The sequence below is a fragment of the Scardinius erythrophthalmus genome (genome assembly GCF_964197995.2).
Source record: "Scardinius erythrophthalmus genome assembly, chromosome: 15".
Lineage (NCBI taxonomy): Eukaryota > Metazoa > Chordata > Actinopteri > Cypriniformes > Leuciscidae > Scardinius > Scardinius erythrophthalmus.
In genome coordinates, this window is record NC_138235.1 from 7,340,908 (window position 1) to 7,361,271 (window position 20,364).

The following is a 20,364-nucleotide window of genomic DNA, read 5'->3' on the forward strand; positions in this document are numbered from 1 at the left end:
ATTTTACACAATAATGGTTCAATGACTAAACTGTAGAGCTGACCAGATAATGGGCATCCCTGCCTTATTCCCCTTCGGACTTTAATAGGCATGCTTAACCCTCCAGGGACTTTTACCATACATTCTGCTTTTTCATAAAGTAATCTAATCCATGAAATAAAAACATTCCCAAAGCCATATTCTCTCAAAACATCGAACAGATAAGAGTGATCCACTCTGTCGAATGCCTTTTCTTGATCTAAGGATAGTATTCCTAAATCAATTTTGTTTAACATTGAGTAGTCAATGACATCTCTTATAAGAAATAAATTATCTCTAATGCACCGGCTTTTTATACAATATGACTGGTCCGGATGAATTAATGCGCCCATATATTCATTCAATCTATTAGAAATACTCTTCGAAAAGATCTTATAGTCTGTTGTCAATAAGGCTACAGGCCTCCAATTTTTAAGCAAAGTAAGATCACCTTTTTTTGGCAGCAGAGAAAGAATTGCTCTTCTGCAACTAGTAGGTAAAAGTCCAGTTTTCATTGAACATAAAATCACTTCATAGTAATCTTCCCCAATAATTTCCCAAAACTGTTTGAAAAATTCGGAGGGGAGACCATCTAATCCAGGGGATTTTCCAATTGATAATTCTTGCACAGCTTTAGTTACTTCTTGAAAGCTTAAAATACAATCTAAATCTTCTTCATGCTCTGGCATAAGTTTTGGAATTGACTCAAAAAGTTCCGTTTTACTGTCCAAATCTGTCAATTCTTTATCATACAGTTTAGAATAAAAATCAACAACAAAATTACTCATTTCAGATGGGTCATAAAATAAATCACCACTATCATTTCTTAAACACAACATTTGTTTCTCTTGACACACTTTTCGTTCTAAATTAAAAAAAAAAGATGTTGGTCCATCAATATCTCTAATATGAGAAAAACGGGCTCTAATAAGAGCTCCTTTTACTTTTCCATGTAATATGTTTTCTAACTGTAGTTTTTTTTCATATATAACATTTTGTAATTGATTTTCATGTCTTTCCAACATTTTCTTTTCAATTTCAAAAATCTCATTTTCAAGTTCTTTAATCGTATTTTCCATTCTTTTTGAGGAATAACAAGTATATTGTTGGCAGAAAACTTTAATTTGGGTTTTTCCGACTTCCCACCACTGTATAATATCTCTAAAATCATTTTTATGCATCTGCCACGTCTGCCAAAATAACTTAAAATTTGCACAAAAAACAACATCTTGTAACAACTTCTTGTTGAAATGCCAGTATGAACCCACTTTATACCCAGGGGGCAAAACACCTGTTTTTTAGGAAATCAGACATGGGCTGCTGTAAAAGGTTGTCATATAAAAATGAAATCTATGATGTCTGAGGATCACAACCTGGGTGGCCAACCCGGTCAACAAGCTGCTGGAAACTTGTAATTAGGGTCAAAACAATGTTACCTCAAATTCGGCTTTAACTCCCAGAATCACCCAAACATGCTAAAACGGTTTAATTATATTCATGAATCGTGAGCCATATCTCCCTGATACTTTATGCTAGAAACAAACTGAGCACACCTTTAGAAAGAGTGGAAGATAAGCTTTCATCTGATGCCTTGATTGTACATGTAATTAGAATGTAAGAGTTAACAATGCCTCTTAATTCATAGGTAGGCAAAAAAAAAGAATTTTTTTTTTAACATTCCATTTGTAATCGGTAGCATTCTTTTCCCTTTGTTGTTGTTACAATAAACAAATTACCATGTAAAGTTAACTTTTACTGGATGAAATCATATTTTGATTTTTTTTTTTACTAACCAGACAGTCCTCATGGCCCATAAGAGTCATGTGTGGAGTAGGTTTAAAAGTATTTACTGATTAAAACTGTTACATTAAGTAGCAATTTGTACCAAAAAAAAAAAAAAAAACGAAACAGACAAACAGATTCCAATTCAGGGTGATAACTAATTTCTGTAATAATGTTTATACAATTTGTTTAGCTGTTTCGGAATCACCGCTGCTGTTGCTGCTCTCTAGTGTTTCAGCATGCTGTGTCCTGCTACATTTGATTGCCAACCCCTAGAAACAGCATCCTATGTAGCATGGAGCAGTTCTTCTGACAACCTTTAACCAGAGATGGGCACAAATACATCAAAAAGTATTTAATTAAAATACAAGTAATTTGTAATTTGAAAATACAAAAATATAATTTTTACAGTCTTCTGTAGTGTAAGTGTGGCATTAGGTATGTGTAAGAGTCTAGAATATTGCAATATTATTGTTTAGTGCAGAAGATGTGCTTTTAACGTACATGTTGCCACATACTGTCATAATAAAATATAATTACGCATATAACACTATATTTGTATTATTTACACAAAAACTAGTTAACGCTGCTGTGAGCGTGTTTCTAATAGCGCGGCTGTGACAAAGTTGACAACTTTCTTTCTTCCGACTGCCATTATCTATTTTCTTACTCTTTTTGAAAGTTGTGAAAAGACTGTTGTGGCATTTTTCTTTTGCTATTTGAGCAAATTGGAACACAAAAAATATATTTAATGTAGTCTTTCATTCACTGCTATAGAAGTTAACCCAACTATGATGCCTTACATTTCTGAGAAACCCAGAAATGTGAACAGGGTCAATAGGATGTGTCACATCACGTGATTTACTTGCCAAAAACTGTGATAGGCAATTTGGTAGTCCTATTTGTATTTTATGTCTATGGTCCTGGGGATAGTTCACCCAAAAAGGAAAATTAGCCCATGATTTACTTACCCTGACGTCATCCTAGGTGTATATTACTTTCTTCTTTCAGAAGAATACAATCAGAGTTATATTAAAAAGTGTCCTGGCTCTTCCAAGCCTTATAATAACAGTCAATGGGTATATTTTTCATCAAAGTGCATCTGTCCATCATAAAAGCGTATCTATCCATCATAAAAGTACATCTATCCATCATAAAAGTGCATCTATCCATCATAAAAGTGCATCTATCCATCATAAAAGTGCATCTGTCCATCATAAAAGCATATCTATCCATCATAAAAGTGCATGTGTCAATCATAAAAGTGTGTCTATCCATCATAAAAGTGCATCTATCCATCATAAAAGTACATCGATCCATCATAAAAGTACATCTATCCATCACAAAAGTGCATCTATTTATCATAAAAGTGCATCTATCCATCACAAAAGTGCATCTATCCATCATAAAAGTGCATCTATCCATCACAAAAGTACATCCATCCATCACAAAAGTGCATCTATCCATCATAAAAGTGCATCTATCCATCATAAAAGTGCATGTGCCAATCATAAAAGTGCGTCTATCCATCATAAAAGTGCATCTATCCATCATAAAAGTGCATCTATCCATCATAAAAGTGCATCTGTCCATCATAAAAGTGCATCTGTCCATCATAAAAGTGCATCTATCATCATAAAAGTGCATCTATCCATCATAAAAGTGCATCTATCCATCATAAAAGTGCATCTATCCATCATAAAAGTGCATCTGTCCATCATAAAAGTGCATCTATCCATCATAAAAGTGCATCTGTCCATCATAAAAGTGCATCTATCATCATAAAAGTGCATCTATCCATCATAAAAGTGCATCTATCCATCATAAAAGTGCATCTGTCCATCATAAAAGTGCATCTATCCATCATAAAAGTGCATCTATCCATCATAAAAGTGCATCTGTCCATCATAAAAGTGCATCTATCCATCATAAAAGTGCATCTGTCCATCATAAAAGTGCATCTATCCATCATAAAAGTGCATCTATCCATCATAAAAGTGCATCTATCCATCATAAAAGTGCATCTGTCCATCATAAAAGTGCATCTATCCATCATAAAAGTGCATCTGTCCATCATAAAAGCATATCTATCCATCATAAGTAGTAAGTAAGTAAGTAAGTAAGTTGTATTTATATAGCACCTTTCACAGGTATAAGGCCACAAAGTGCTTCACAACAAAAACATTTATATCATAAAATACACACAATAAAAGCATAGACAGAACATGATCTATCCATCATAAAAGTGCATATATTCATCATAAAAGTGCATCTGTCCATCATAAAAGTGCATCTATGCATCATAAAAGTGCATCTGTCCATCATAAAAGTAAATCTATGATGGATAGACACACTTTTATGATAGATAGACACACTTTTATGATGGACACATGCACTTTTATGATGGATAGATGCACTTTTATGATGGACAGATGCACTTTTATGATGGATAGATGCACTTTTATGATGAACAGATGCACTTTTATGATGGATATATGCACTTTTATGATGGATAGACGCACTTTTATGATGGATAGATGCACTTTTATGATGGACAGATGCACTTTTATGATGGATAGACGCACTTTTATGATGGATAGATGCACTTTTATGATGGATAGATGCACTTTTATGATGGAGACATGCACTTTTATGATGGACAGATGCACTTTTATGATGGATAGATGCACTTTTATGATGGATAGATGCTCTTTTATGATGGATTGATGTACTTTTATGATGGATAGATGCACTTTAATGATGGATAGACGCACTTTTATGATGGACACATGCACTTTTATGATGGATAGATGCACTTTTATGATGGATAGATGCACTTTTATGATGGACAGATGCTCTTTTATGATGGATAGATGCACTTTTATGATGGACAGATGCACTTTTATGATGCACTTTAATGATGGATAGATGCACTTTTATGATGGATAGATGCACTTTTATGATGGACAGATGCACTTTTATGATGGATAGATGCACTTTTATGATGGACAGATGCACTTTTATGATGGATAGATGCACTTTTATGATGGACACATGCACTTTTATGATGGACAGATGCACTTTTATGATGGAGACATGCACTTTTATGATGGATAGATGCACTTTTATGATTGACAGATGCACTTTTATGATTGACAGATGCTCTTTTATGATGTATAGATGCACTTTTATGATGGACAGATGCACTTTTATGATGGATAGATGCACTTTTATGATGGACAGATGCTCTTTTATGATGGATAGATGCACTTTTATGATTGACATGCACTATTATGATGGATAGATGCACTTTTATGATGGACAGATGCACTTTTATGATGGATAGACACTTTTATGATGGATAGATGCACTTTTATGATGGACAGATGCACTTTTATGATGGATAGGTGCACTTTTATGATGGATAGACGCACTTTTATGATGGACACATGCACTTTTATGATGGACAGATGCACTTTTATGATGGATAGATGCACTTTTATGATGGATAGACGCACTTTTATGATAGACACATGCACTTTTATGATGGATAGATGCACTTTTATGATGGATAGATGCACTTTTATGATGGATAGATGCACTTTTATGATGGACAGATGCACTTTTATGATGGATAGATGCACTTTTATGATGGACAGATGCTCTTTTATGATGATAGTCGACTTTTATGATGGACAGATGCTCTTTTATGATGGATAGATGCACTTTTATGATTGACACATGCACTTTTATGGATGGATAGATGCACTTTTATGATGGATAGATGCACTTTTATGAGGACAGATGCACTTTAATGATGGATAGACACACTTTTATGATGGATAGATATGCTTTTATGATGGATAGATGCACTTTTATGATGGATAGACGCACTTTTATGATAGACAGATGCACTTTTATGATGGATAGATGTACTTTTATGATGGATAGATACGCTTTTATGATGGACAGATGCACTTTTATGATGGACAGATGCACTTTGATGAAAAATATACCCATTGACTGTCATTATAAAGCTTGGAAGAGCCAGGACACTTTTTAATATAACTCTGATTGTATTCTTCTGAAAGAAGAAAGTAATATACACCTAGGATGACGTCAGGGTAAGTAAATCATGGGCTAATTTTCCTTTTTGGGTGAACTATCCCCAGGACCATAGACATAAAATACAAATAGGACTACCAAATTGCCTATCACAGTTTTTGGCAAGTAAATCACGTGATGTGACACATCCTATTGACCCTGTTCACATTTCTGGGTTTCTCAGAAATGTAAGGCATCATAGTTGGGTTAACTTCTATAGCAGTGAATGAAAGACTACATTAAATATATTTTTTGTGTTCCAATTTGCTCAAATAGCAAAAGAAAAACGCCACAACAGTCTTTTCACAACTTTCAAAAAGAGTAAGAAAATAGATAATGGCAGTCGGAAGAAAGAAAGTTGTCAACTTTGTCACAGCCGCGCTATTAGAAACACGCTCACAGCAGCGTTAACTAGTTTTTGTGTAAATAATACAAATATAGTGTTATATGCGTAATTATATTTTATTATGACAGTATGTGGCAACATGTACGTTAAAAGCACATCTTCTGCACTAAACAATAATATTGCAATATTCTAGACTCTTACACGTACCTAACGCCACACTTACACTACAGAAGACTGTAAAAATTATATTTTTGTATTTTCAAATTACAAATTACTTGTATTTTAATTAAATACTTTTTGATGTATTTGTGCTCATTTCTGGTTAAAGGTTGTCAGAAGAACTGCTCCATGCTACATAGGATGCTGTTGCTAGGGGTTGGCAATCAAATGTAGCAGGACACAGCATGCTGAAACACTAGAGAGCAGCAACAGCAGCGGTGATTCCGAAACAGCTAAACAAATTGTATAAACATTATTACAGAAATTAGTTATCACCCTGAATTGGAATCTGTTTGTCTGTTTCGTTTTTTTTTTTTTTGGTACAAATTGCTACTTAATGTAACAGTTTTAATCAGTAAATACTTTTAAACCTACTCCACACATGACTCTTATGGGCCATGAGGACTGTCTGGTTAGTAAAAAAAAAATCAAAATATGATTTCATCCAGTAAAAGTTAACTTTACATGGTAATTTGTTTATTGTGACAACAACAAAGGGAAAAGAATGCTACCGATTACAAATGGAATGTTAAAAAAAAAATCTTTTTTTTTGCCTATATGAATTAAGAGGCATTGTTAACTCTTACATTCTAATTACATGTAAAATCAAGGCATCAGATGAAAGCTTATCTTCCACTCTTTCTAAAGGTGTGCTCAGTTTGTTTCTAGCATAAAGTATCAGGGAGATATGGCTCACGATTCATGAATATAATTAAACCGTTTTAGCATGTTTGGGTGATTCTGGGAGTTAAAGCCGAATTTGAGGTAACATTGTTTTGACCCTAATTACAAGTTTCCAGCAGCTTGTTGACCGGGTTGGCCACCCAGGTTGTGATCCTCAGACATCATAGATTTCATTTTTATATGACAACCTTTTACAGCAGCCCATGTCTGCTAAACCCCCTTTGCCCCCTGGGTATTATGTTGTTTTGACAATACACAATCTATTGTAATCATTTTATGATCTGAAATAATATTAGGAATAATATTAGCATTACAGACTCTATTCCTTGAATTATTTGAAATGTAAAACCTATCTAATCTTGCAGCATGAATCATTCCTTCTGCAACCTTTACCCAAGTATACTGCTTTAAAGAAGGATTTTCAGTTCTCCATATATCATTTAACTCAAACTTCTTAATAATATTTGTCAAAACAGATGAAGACTGATGATGTGTTTCTTCATTATTTCTATCCATATTAAAATCTAAAGTACAATTAAAATCACCTCCCAAAATCACAATATCATTTGATTTTAATGTATTTAAAAAAACTTCTATTTTCTTAAAAAGAACACTTCTCTCAGGTCCTTTATTATTTGCATAAATATTCACAAAAATTACATTTTGAGTATTTACTTTAGCTTTTACAGCTAATAAACGACCTGGCTCTATCTCGTGTTTAGATAAAAAGATAACCTTACAGCTTGGACTAAAACATATAGCTACACCCGAACTAACATTAGAGCCATGACTAAGAATATATTTTCCTTCCCACCATAGACCCCATTCTACTTCATTGTTTTTATCACTATGGGTCTCTTGAAGGAAAGTCACTCCAATATTTTTAAGTTTTAAACATTCTGAAAGCACAGCTTGTTTTCTTCTATCTCTAAGGCCATTTACATTTAAAGATGCTACTCGCAAAGGCTCCATGAGACAGAAAAGAAGAAGAAAACAAGAAAGAAAAGAGAACAAAGGAGACAGAGACACAGCCATTACATTTATTTAAAACTTCCCCCTATCTCCTTTCCTACTCTTTTCCTTTGCCTTACCGCAGCTATATGTTTTTTCAACCGAAAACGTTTCTGTTGTGATAACACAGAAAAATTATACGTTTTCCGCGCCAACACCACTGAAGCAACGAACTTATCAGCATCCGGGAAATAATCAGCAACATTTACCTTTTTTCCTTTTGTTTCATCCAGAAACTCATTAATCTGTTCGACTGTATACAACTCATCTCCTACTTTCGGACAATCAGATATATCAGAGCAACTATCGTCAAAAATTAATCCATCATCCTCCTGACTCATTGATAACTCTCCAGAAACCACCTCCTCAACAGTCACCACCTTTAAAGCTAATTCACTACTACAACAAGGCTGCTCTTCTTGCAAAACACCAGCAAATTTACTAGAATTTGCACTCACCTCATTTTCTTCACCTGTATCCACACCTTGGCCCTCTGAAACTTTCTCTGGTTCCCGATTTTGGTCAACCTGACTCTCCATTGTAACCTGAATCGGATCAAACTGACTCTCCATTGTAGTTCGATTCGGATCAAACTGACTCTCCATTGTAGCCTGATTCGGATCAACCTGACTCTCCGTTATAGCTTCATTTTCCACATCTTTTTCTTCTCTTACCCGAGTCTCATCTGGTCTCTTTTTATGCGGACACACGAATCTTTTGTGACCGATATCGCCACACTCAAAGCATCGTAAGCTTTCAGTGCTTGCATATAACACATAGGAACTATCTCCATCATTTGCTCTAAACGACACATCTAGAGTTTTATCCTGAGAATTTAAAAGCATGTGAACTTGTCGTCTGAATGACAATACGTGCTTTAAAGCTGGATTTTTACATTGTAAGATATTTGTAATTTGTAGTGATTACAATTTAGCTCAAAGGAATTATTAATTAATTTATAGGGAATTCAAAAGAGTCACTTATTACAACCGAGCAAATGACTTGTTCGCGGTTCATTTGAACTGGCTGCAATTATCAACTCTGCAACGGATATAAATATCCGAACTATAGTGAAACACTATATAGTTAGCAAGGTAACTTAGATCAGAAGTTTAAGACATTAAATTTGTAAGCACAATAACACAAGTAATATTTCTCTTTAAAATACAAACAAGACTTTATTGATTATTCTAACACATACAACTAATATCTAACACAGACACACACATTCATACGCGTTGCAGAAAGAAAGAGAGTAAGGAAAGATTAAGTTTTAAGAGTGAGTTTAAGAGTGAGATGATGTAATCCCAAGTTTCTATGCACTTATAAAACACAACCTGAATGAACCATCAATCATTAGTTTAACCCTTTTATCGTTTCCTAGGTTATTAAATCAGTATCAAATACACCAGTTCAGTTTAAGAGTCTGGAGGCAGTACTTGCTTGTCTTTGCTTTTGGGGATTCCCTTTTGTTGGGTGTAAAGGGTTTTCCCGGTCCGTTCGTTGGCTGGTCTCCGCGTGCCTGATGTCTGGGTCACGTGGTCAGTCACGTGGTGTGCTGGCGGGATGAAAGTCTTCGTTTGAAGCTGGCTTTGCAGAAGAAACGTGGCTCGAAATCTTATCGCAAAACTTAACTTAGAACCGAGACTCACAACGGAAAAGAAAGGAAACTAAGAAAAGAAAGGAAATTGAGAAGAGTAGATGATGGCTTGAATGAAGCTGTTTAACCCATGTTCTTCAGATCTTGATTTGGGTTATTTCGTCTGCGCGTTTTACATGGTTACTTGTCTGTCTTAGATCTTCATCTCCCGCTGCATTTTTGGTTCTGCACTGAAACTCTACTTTGTTCTGGTGTTAAGATTTTAAACTCAAATGTCCACCCAGCCTCCTGGATCAGTTCTAACCAATTAGACACTGTCTTTGTTTAGGAGGTGGCGTTCTCTTCACTTCTTATCATAAATCAAGCTTATCTGTGCTCTCCTTACTCTCTAAGCTCTAGCAAAGAGTACAGAGGCCACAGCTAAGACATTATTACTATTATAAGAATCCGAAACATTTTCCACAGATTTCAATCAAGCCATCCTTTGAATTAAGAACATAAGATCATATCGATATGAAACACAACACATTTTCATTCAAAAATCTATCAATTATTACAATTACATGAATTGTATGGCATCTAAGCATATCAGATACACCCATCTATTGTAGGAACAATATAGAATCATGTCGTTGCATGATGCTTGATCTATAAGTCCATTGAAAATTGTTCTTGAATGATTTTATTTATGTTATAGGTAAAATCTCAGCTCTGTGGTTTGAAACGATTTTACACCCTGAGGTCTATCCGAGGTCCTTACGGGGGGGGGGAGTCTGGAATGTTGTGGGCTCGAGCAGCTTCTGCTGTTATCTTGATCGGGCTGAATTGTGCTATCTCTGAGCCAATCATTCTTTTCCAAGCTATCTTACATTGACCAGTTCTTTCTTTAGTTGGGCTCATCTTCTTTGAAGCTTGCATGGCCATAAAGTTCTTAGCTGGGGGTTTTCGTTGGTCAGCGGAGACTGGCTGGCTGGAGCCTTCTTTTATGGCTCTGGGGTTGGTGATTTGGTGTCTGGAATGTTCAGTTCTGTGAGAAACTATGTTTGAACAATTCACCTGGAAGATTCATTTGTGTTTGTTTCGCACTCAATCCTACATATCCCCTCTTCGTACGGCGATGTGTTAAGATGAAGACATCGGTGAACGCTGGAGAAACACGGGTAGAAGAAACAGACACATACAAAGCAAACAACAAGACAACACCTCCATGACTGGTCACTGTACTGGTGCAGGGCATTAGATTACTTAAGTATTAAAAGTTCAAGTTCATTCTCTCAATATGGTCTATTATATTGAGTAGAGTTTAAATTTTGGGATTGTTATTCTAATTTGTTTCGGTACGGTGATTCTTTGATCAAATTCTGTGATTACGTTTGTTTGTTATCTTCTCTTCTAAGTTGTTTCACGTTAAGACGTTTTACCTTTTATTTTCTGGTGAAATAATTTGTGGTAACAATTATGTGACCCATCATGCATGGAGCTCTCTGGCTCACATTCGTTTTAAGGCGGCTTACAAGTGTCAGGCGTGGTGCGTCAATCCTATTACCGTGACCTTGACCCTTAGGGGGGGTAGACATGCATTTTACCTAATACAAGAAGAAGGAAAGTTAAGGAAGAGGTAAAACAAAACAATTGAGTGTTCCTAGTATGGCTTATAACTACTGTTGTGCAGCTAAGGTGTCAGGTATCACAGGGTAATGAGAGGTGTTCTACTTGTTGGATGGATAGCTAGTATGTTTCCTATGGTAAGTGTAGCTAAGTCGTTAAGCTAGTTTCTGAAGTTAGTTTTCTAGCTGTGGGGAAAACATGTTTGTTGAATGTTTTCCATGGTAGATGTGGTTAACCTCTACGTGTTAGTGAGCATGTTAGTGGCGTAGGGTAATGCATGTATGTATGTATGTATGGTCAGATCTGTCTCAGTCTGTTTGGCTCCCCCCCTTTTCTTGAAGGCTTGCCCACGTGCTTCTTGGCTTAGCTTTGATGAGCTTAGATGAAGGTTGGCTTGTTGCATCATTGCCTTAGGAAAGGGATCTTCTATGATCTGCTGGGGGTCAGTCCAGTAAGGCAGGAAGTTCTCTGGCAGACATTGGGAGGCAGTTTGGCATGGATGCGTGAAGCTGTGGTGCAAAACTTTGTCTCCGTTGTTGCACTCCTCTTGTGATGCCTTCTGGTTGTGACAGACTTTCTGACCTTCTGTGCTTACTGTGGTTACTGTAGCACACACGTGGTTCTTGAGTTTGGAGCTTGTGTGATGGTTTCTTTGTGAGTAATGGGAAGCCAGTGTGGTGTTTTCTGGTACCTCTGGGTGTTTGTCAGTGGTTGGCTGTGAGAGACCCCTCTGTTCTGTGTTGTTGTAGAACAGGTGGTCGTCATCTTCATTATGAAGGTGTACCAGATGATCATTGGTCTTCCGTTCCATCGCTAGTCATAGTGAATTTGACTCATCTTGTTGGTCATTCGTGTTCAGCTTGTTTTCTATGAACACTTTCATTTGCCTCATTAGTTGCTCCATGTCTTCTGAGGGTAAACTGTCTTGTTCTTGGGCACACTCAGTGTTGTGTTTGACTGAGTGGTGCCGAGGTGAGTTTCGTCGTCGATTACTCACATTGAATGCTTTTGGATGCGTTGGTTGACAGCCTTTGGATATCCAGTTAGGATTCCAGTTGTTTCCTTCTTGTGGGTTCATTGAGAAGCGTGGCTGGTCCCATGGCTTTTCCATGCGGTTGGTGTGGTAGCCGTCATTGGCCTGGGGGTCACGTTCTCTGTGCACCTTGCGAAGGACTGTGGTGTTGTCATGCCACTGGGTGTCTTCCAGTGCATAGCTTGTGTCTTGGCTGAAGGAGTTTGACACTGTGGATGTTTTCAAACCTTTCTTTGAGGACATCTTCTGTTTGATGTGGGCCTTGTGTGTCAGGTCACGTAGCTGTTGAATTGTCATTGTGTCTGGGCTGGCCATGAGATAAAGATGATGACTCAATCCAGGGTGCAGGTTTCTCAGGAAGAGGGTTTTGAAATTCACATCCTCTTCATGTTCAGGTGAGTTATGTGCACCAAAGAAGGCTTGTCGAAAACGGTGGTAGTAGGCTTGGGGAGTCTCGTGTCGACCTTGTTTGGTTTCCAAGGCGATTAACACACCATGTTCCGACTCTGGGCCTGTGAATTCCTTAATCAGTGTCTCACATAGCAGCTGGTAGTTTGACTTGACATGAGCAGGTTGTCGGTCTAGGAAGCTTCGTACCTCTGGACTGCAGGTGGATCGGAGGAGGTAGAACCTGTCTCTGTCAGTCACATGTGGTCTCACCTCTAGGTGGAAGTTGATATCTCGGATGTAGGCTTCAATGTCTTGGCCCTCTGTGGAGTTCGGGTTGAACTGAGTGATATTCTTAACCAGCTTGTTGAGATCTTTAAAGGTCATCGCCTGCGCAGCTTTGGAGTCTGCCTGGATGAGCTCTCGTTGCTTGTTGGCAGTGAACAGTTCTGTAGTGAAGGCTGGTGATGTTTTGGGTTGCGGCCATTCACCTTTTCTGTTGTATGGCAGTTCTTGGATGGAGGACTCTGTTCTGCTCAGCAGTGGTGATGCTGAGGGAGGTCTCTCCCTTCTTGGCTCTGGTTTCTGTTGGAAAATGTGCTGGAGTTCACCTCTGACCGCGTAGAGCTCGTCGTTGGCGTCATCTCGCTGTTGGGTCAGATGGTCAATGTCAGCACTGCACCTTTCCAGGTGGTCTTTCAGAGCATTAATTTTAGAGTTCTTGTCTTTAATGTCAGCTTTAGCTTTCTCTAGCTGATGTTCAGCAGCCTGGAGTTGGTTTACCAGGTGCTTCTGGACAGTCTTTAATTCTTGTTTGTCACGTTCAGTGACTGCAAGGGCTTCTTGGAGCTTGTCAACTTGTTTCTTTGTTTCTTGCTCCACTACATCAGGCATGAGTTTGTCTTGAGCTTTCATTTTGAGCTGGTCTGTGCAGCGCTGAGTGTGCATCAGCTCTCTCAAGAACTCAGTGGTCTGACGCTTGAAGTCGTCCTGGACTTTCACTTCCAGCTTGTCTATGCGGCTCTGGGCACGTGTCAGCTCCTCCTGAAGGTGGGTGATGTGCTTGTCGCTTAGTGTCAGCTGGGCTGTAAAGGCATTGCTTAGGGAACAGATGATCTTGGTTAGTTCCACGTGGTTGTGGTTTTGGCTTGAATCATTTGTCAGGAATCTTCTCAGCGTTATGATTATTATTAAAAATAATAACAGTTCAATTGTCTTTGGTGTGAGGCAGTCTGTGATGCCTCTGAGCCAGACGTCCACGTCGTCAGTGGGGTTTGTCGTCCACGGCATGTTGGCACGCTGGAGTGAAGAGACTGACACAGATCTGTGAGGGGTATGAGCTACAGTATATGTGGTTGAACACTAAGTGTCGTTTCAGTGACTGTACAACAATAGTGAAGTGTTGCAATGTCTAAGTGTTGGTCTCAGTGTAGACAGGTAGGTTAGTGATGTGGAAACTTTGTCACTCAACTAAGTGAGGGAAAAATAGAGAAAAAGGTTAAAACAAATTCAATAACAAAAAGAAAGAAAGTTCTTAACTATGAGAAATATTTTTCTCGTAAACGTTTCCTATCAAAGAGAATCTGTTTCCAGAAAGGTAAACAATATAATTGTTTGTTTTCCAACGAAAAATAATACAATAATAATGCTGATACCTCTTTTCTAAGTTTGACAGGATTGACACACCTTCAGTTTGGACCGCTTACAGCTCTGATGGGATGCTTTGAAGGCGACGGTTGCTCAACACTTGTCTCTGTTAATTGATCTTGGATAAGATGTCAAATTGTAAATTGCGTTTACAGATGCAGGGAGAGTATGGAGAACAGAGAGGGTTTGATCAAAAATCAAATACCTAATAATTGTTTTCTTTGGAAAAATTATCTTTCTCTTTCTTTAGACTCGATTTATGGTTCTTCCAGGTTTGTTCCCTACAAATGTGAAGAATGGGAAAGCAGGACAGAACAGGAAGGATGTAAGAAGGAAAGGAGGGAAGGAGATTGGATCCACAAATGGCTCTGGAGCCTTTGTCGAACTACGAGTGCAGAATTGCTAGTTGCCAACAACTAAACATTCAAAAATAAAACTTTGTAGGAGAGGGTTATCTCTGATTTATTTGACACTTGTAGTGAGATACCAATGTCTCCTATTGAGGCTCAGGTGTGTTACTCCCAAGCTAGAGTAAAAAGAAAAGAAAAAGGTAATAAAAAGATGAAAGAAAGTAATAATGTAATGGACGAAATAAGCAAAAGGGAAATTAAAATAAAGAGGTAAATGACTAAATCAGATAGAATAGTTAGGTTTATAACCGTAACAAAAAGAAAGGAGAAACGGAGGATACAACGCACTAACAATACAGGAGCAAGTATGAGTCTAACAATATTTGTAATAGGGAAATGTTGGTTGAATAAGTTTACTTAACTTTCAAAGTTTAAGACTTATTCACCTGAAGTGATTAAATCTAAAAGATAAATTTAGAAATTATGAGAATTAAGAAATTAGATTTATTAAAAATAAATCTAGAAATCGTTAGAGATTACCTGTTTAGAAAAATAAAACTTCAATCTTGATTTAATATTTCCTTTTTTAAATCAAATTAGAATTTGGCAATTAATAATCATAAACCAGTCTTTTATTTTCAAGTAAAATGCAGGTAAATGAAATTAATAATTGTGAACCGAAGTTTCCTTTTCACAGAAAAATAAAGTATGAGACAGGTAAAAGAGGAAAGAAGAAAAGAACCAACAGGTATAAAAGTCAAGGTGTTTAAATGGTTAAATCACTTTAACGTTGTTCAAACAGACACTGTATTTAACCACTGATTTTACTACTGATAACCGGAAATAATGCTTAGGCTTTAGCATTTAATATTAGGCCTCAATTGTAAACAACTACTTAGCTTAGCTTTAGCCTTAGCTTAGCCACAACTGGGTTTTGTTTCAGTTTGTTTACACTTTGGCGTTGGTCAGAGTTCACCCGGAAGCGTTGGTTAAGACTTCCGTGTCACGATTGTAACTATGGCGACAAAACAACGCTAGTGGGCAAACATGTGAATTGCAACAGTTTGTAAACAGTTACGCATGTTACATGAAATGTCGGCGCATTTCAACAATGTTCAAAGAATATACACGTCGATCATCTTACGTGAAATGTCGGCGCATTTCAAAAATACAAATAAAGGACACCACTCGTAGCTGTTTTTACGACGTGGGGCTTCACTCAGTTGTTTAAGAGTGATTAACTTTAAAGGACAGCTTTGTGCTGTAATAGATGGAACAATATATCGCTATAGCGATCTCTGTGGATCGTCTCTGTGCAATTTTATCTGAGCACACGAAAACAACAGGGTTCTTAACTGTTGGTTGAGTTTCAACGTCAAGCTTTACTTGAACACAACTTTAAATAACTCCTATTCAATTACACTCGGACATACGCAGTGTTTATACGAAAATTAATTGAACAGACACAGATAAGCTTATTTATCACGGGGATTGTAGTGGGACACGCACTGACAACCTGGGAAAAACTAAAACTTAACTGAGAATATTCGTCCTAGCAGTGGAACTCGCACTGCCAGTCACAAATATAGGCTTCTAAGTTTATCACGAATCGCCGTGGAACACGCACGGTGAATCAAACAAATAACGTTAGAAACACGCTCATCGCTCTGTGAGGAGAATGTTGTCCCAGTGGAACACGCACTGAGTGACGATCAGATAAATAAGGACTAACGTTCACGTTAGACGAGGGACACGCTCGTCCGTCCTTTACATGGTTATTTTAATTACTGCAGTTTTAATTTAATTCATCTCTCTGACTGATACAAACACACATAACGTTATAGCTATTTGAAAGACTCTGGAACACGCAGATGTCTTAAGCTATAAATAAAGTATTTCAGAATCGAGGGACACGCTCAATTGTTACCTTATCGTTGCGTGGGATCTTATATCTTGGGTTATTTTACTGCAGTTTGAATAAAATAACAAATAAAAAGAATAAAATGGGGAGGCAGACTAGACTAGAGTAACAGCTCAAGCAGCAGGTCATTCATTCAAACAGAGCGCGCGGCGCGCGCAGCATACGTCATACACACAGACTCGGAGGTTCGGATCTCTCCGCATAGGCTACTATGACAATATAATTACTTCGTATATGCTTACAATTTTAGGTTAAACTGCCCGCATTCTCCACCAATATGTAAGATATTTGTAATTTGTAGTGATTACAATTTAGCTCAAAGGAATTATTAATTAATTTATAGGGAATTCAAAAGAGTCACTTATTACAACCGAGCAAATGACTTGTTCGCGGTTCATTTGAACTGGCTGCAATTATCAACTCTGCAACGGATATAAATATCCGAACTATAGTGAAACACTATATAGTTAGCAAGGTAACTTAGATCAGAAGTTTAAGACATTAAATTTGTAAGCACAATAACACAAGTAATATTTCTCTTTAAAATACAAACAAGACTTTATTGATTATTCTAACACATACAACTAATATCTAACACAGACACACACATTCATACGCGTTGCAGAAAGAAAGAGAGTAAGGAAAGATTAAGTTTTAAGAGTGAGTTTAAGAGTGAGATGATGTAATCCCAAGTTTCTATGCACTTATAAAACACAACCTGAATGAACCATCAATCATTAGTTTAACCCTTTTATCGTTTCCTAGGTTATTAAATCAGTATCAAATACACCAGTTCAGTTTAAGAGTCTGGAGGCAGTACTTGCTTGTCTTTGCTTTTGGGGATTCCCTTTTGTTGGGTGTAAAGGGTTTTCCCGGTCCGTTCGTTGGCTGGTCTCCGCGTGCCTGATGTCTGGGTCACGTGGTCAGTCACGTGGTGTGCTGGCGGGATGAAAGTCTTCGTTTGAAGCTGGCTTTGCAGAAGAAACGTGGCTCGAAATCTTATCGCAAAACTTAACTTAGAACCGAGACTCACAACGGAAAAGAAAGGAAACTAAGAAAAGAAAGGAAATTGAGAAGAGTAGATGATGGCTTGAATGAAGCTGTTTAACCCATGTTCTTCAGATCTTGATTTGGGTTATTTCGTCTGCGCGTTTTACATGGTTACTTGTCTGTCTTAGATCTTCATCTCCCGCTGCATTTTTGGTTCTGCACTGAAACTCTACTTTGTTCTGGTGTTAAGATTTTAAACTCAAATGTCCACCCAGCCTCCTGGATCAGTTCTAACCAATTAGACACTGTCTTTGTTTAGGAGGTGGCGTTCTCTTCACTTCTTATCATAAATCAAGCTTATCTGTGCTCTCCTTACTCTCTAAGCTCTAGCAAAGAGTACAGAGGCCACAGCTAAGACATTATTACTATTATAAGAATCCGAAACATTTTCCACAGATTTCAATCAAGCCATCCTTTGAATTAAGAACATAAGATCATATCGATATGAAACACAACACATTTTCATTCAAAAATCTATCAATTATTACAATTACATGAATTGTATGGCATCTAAGCATATCAGATACACCCATCTATTGTAGGAACAATATAGAATCATGTCGTTGCATGATGCTTGATCTATAAGTCCATTGAAAATTGTTCTTGAATGATTTTATTTATGTTATAGGTAAAATCTCAGCTCTGTGGTTTGAAACGATTTTACACCCTGAGGTCTATCCGAGGTCCTTACGGGGGGGGGGAGTCTGGAATGTTGTGGGCTCGAGCAGCTTCTGCTGTTATCTTGATCGGGCTGAATTGTGCTATCTCTGAGCCAATCATTCTTTTCCAAGCTATCTTACATTGACCAGTTCTTTCTTTAGTTGGGCTCATCTTCTTTGAAGCTTGCATGGCCATAAAGTTCTTAGCTGGGGGTTTTCGTTGGTCAGCGGAGACTGGCTGGCTGGAGCCTTCTTTTATGGCTCTGGGGTTGGTGATTTGGTGTCTGGAATGTTCAGTTCTGTGAGAAACTATGTTTGAACAATTCACCTGGAAGATTCATTTGTGTTTGTTTCGCACTCAATCCTACACATCCTAAAGGTACCATCTTAACTGGACTGACTAATTTCCCAAAACGAGACAATTCTTTGACGATCGCTTCATTTTTAATAAACGGAGGTACGTTTGAAATTATAACTTTTGTAGCCGGTGCATACAAAGGAGTTGCCGGCACAAACATCCCCTTCACCCAAAGCCCATTTTCAATTATTTGATTAACAAGTGGTTCAGTCTTCAAAAAAACGACGACAGCTTTATTCATGCGCGAGGCTGAATTAATATTTTCATGACCAACCTGATCACCGACTACAATCAACACGTCCTCTATCGAAGCGGTCGGCTCCGGTACACACCTAAACCCATTCCGGAGGGAAACCGAGCTCGTTCCCCCCGCCATGCGGACGCCGAAAAGGCCACACGGGGAAACAACAAAAAAAAAAAAAGAAAGAAAAACCCTAAACTATCTTAACCTTACCAAACAAAAATAAAGGAAAAAAGAAAAAATAGGAAAAAAGAAAAACCACTCCCAATATTTAAAGATAAAGAAAGAGTTGAAAAACAATAATATAACACAATTAGAAACGCTCTCACACACATCCACTCACGCAAACCCACTCCTCCATGAGAGAGAGAGAGAGAGAGAGAGAGAGAGAGAGAAAGAGAGAGAGAGAGAGAGAGAGAGGGGGGGGGCGCGATCGAAAAGTCGCAAAGTGTTTACTTATATTTGTGTGCGTGCGTGCGTGCGTGCGAGAGAGAGAGAGAGAGAGAGAGAGAGAGAGAGAGAGAGAGAGAGAGATAAAGGGAGAGAGGGGGCGCGGGCGCGATCGAACAGTGGAAACATAAAAACATACTCTGTCATTTTACAGGACATCATTCAAACTGCAAAGTGTTTAAGTTACTGTTAATTCAAATTACGGTAAACAAATATATTAATCTGAAATATAGCAAATTAATTGAATTCATTCAGGTACAAATTACCAAACATATCTCAAGGTCTTTTTGTCTTTTTATTAATTTAATTAATAAACTACTTATATAAAACTATTGTCAGTGCACTACAAATAAACTGCTTCTATGCCTTTACTTAAAAAATACAAGGCTTAAGTAATTTATTTTCCTTTGGTGGTACAGCCTGAGACATGCACAAGCCTTCTGCATTTCTCTTTTGCTTTTCCCTCCATTGTACCGGAATAATTAATTCAGATTTGAAAAAAATAATAATACAACCATAAATCTGATTACTTTGCATTCATGTAAACAGTTTCATCAACCAGAATGAATTAATTCTGAACTAAAAAAAGAAAGGTGTCCATGTAAACGCAGCAGCTTCTAGAGTGCAGCATTGGCATGTGTGTTGTGTGTTCAGCAGTTCATTTACACATCAGATCTGAGTGCATTACACAAGAGGAAAGTAACTGAAATGTACTGGAATAAACACAAATAATTACATACCTGCATCATTGCTCCAACTATTAGAGTGACTTTCCTGGGCAGCAGTCTGAAGGGGGGAAACACCTGCAGATCATAAAAACACAGTCAAGACAGAAATCTTCAGGAACTGTCATCACCATGAAGGATGAGAGTTTCCAGAAGTAACCTGTGTGGGTG

At 37.5% G+C, this 20,364-nt stretch overlaps 1 protein-coding gene across 1 annotated transcript in view; it reads right to left on the minus strand.

Annotated features, from left to right (window-relative positions):
* The window catches only part of nup210 (nucleoporin 210), a 74,390-nt gene that overhangs the window by 18,844 nt on the left and 35,182 nt on the right, over positions 1-20,364 (minus strand). Inside the window, exon 24 of the mRNA XM_081386456.1 lies at positions 20,209-20,271. Coding sequence (XP_081242582.1) covers positions 20,209-20,271 — 63 coding nt within the window. The remainder of the gene's footprint in view (positions 1-20,208; positions 20,272-20,364) is intronic.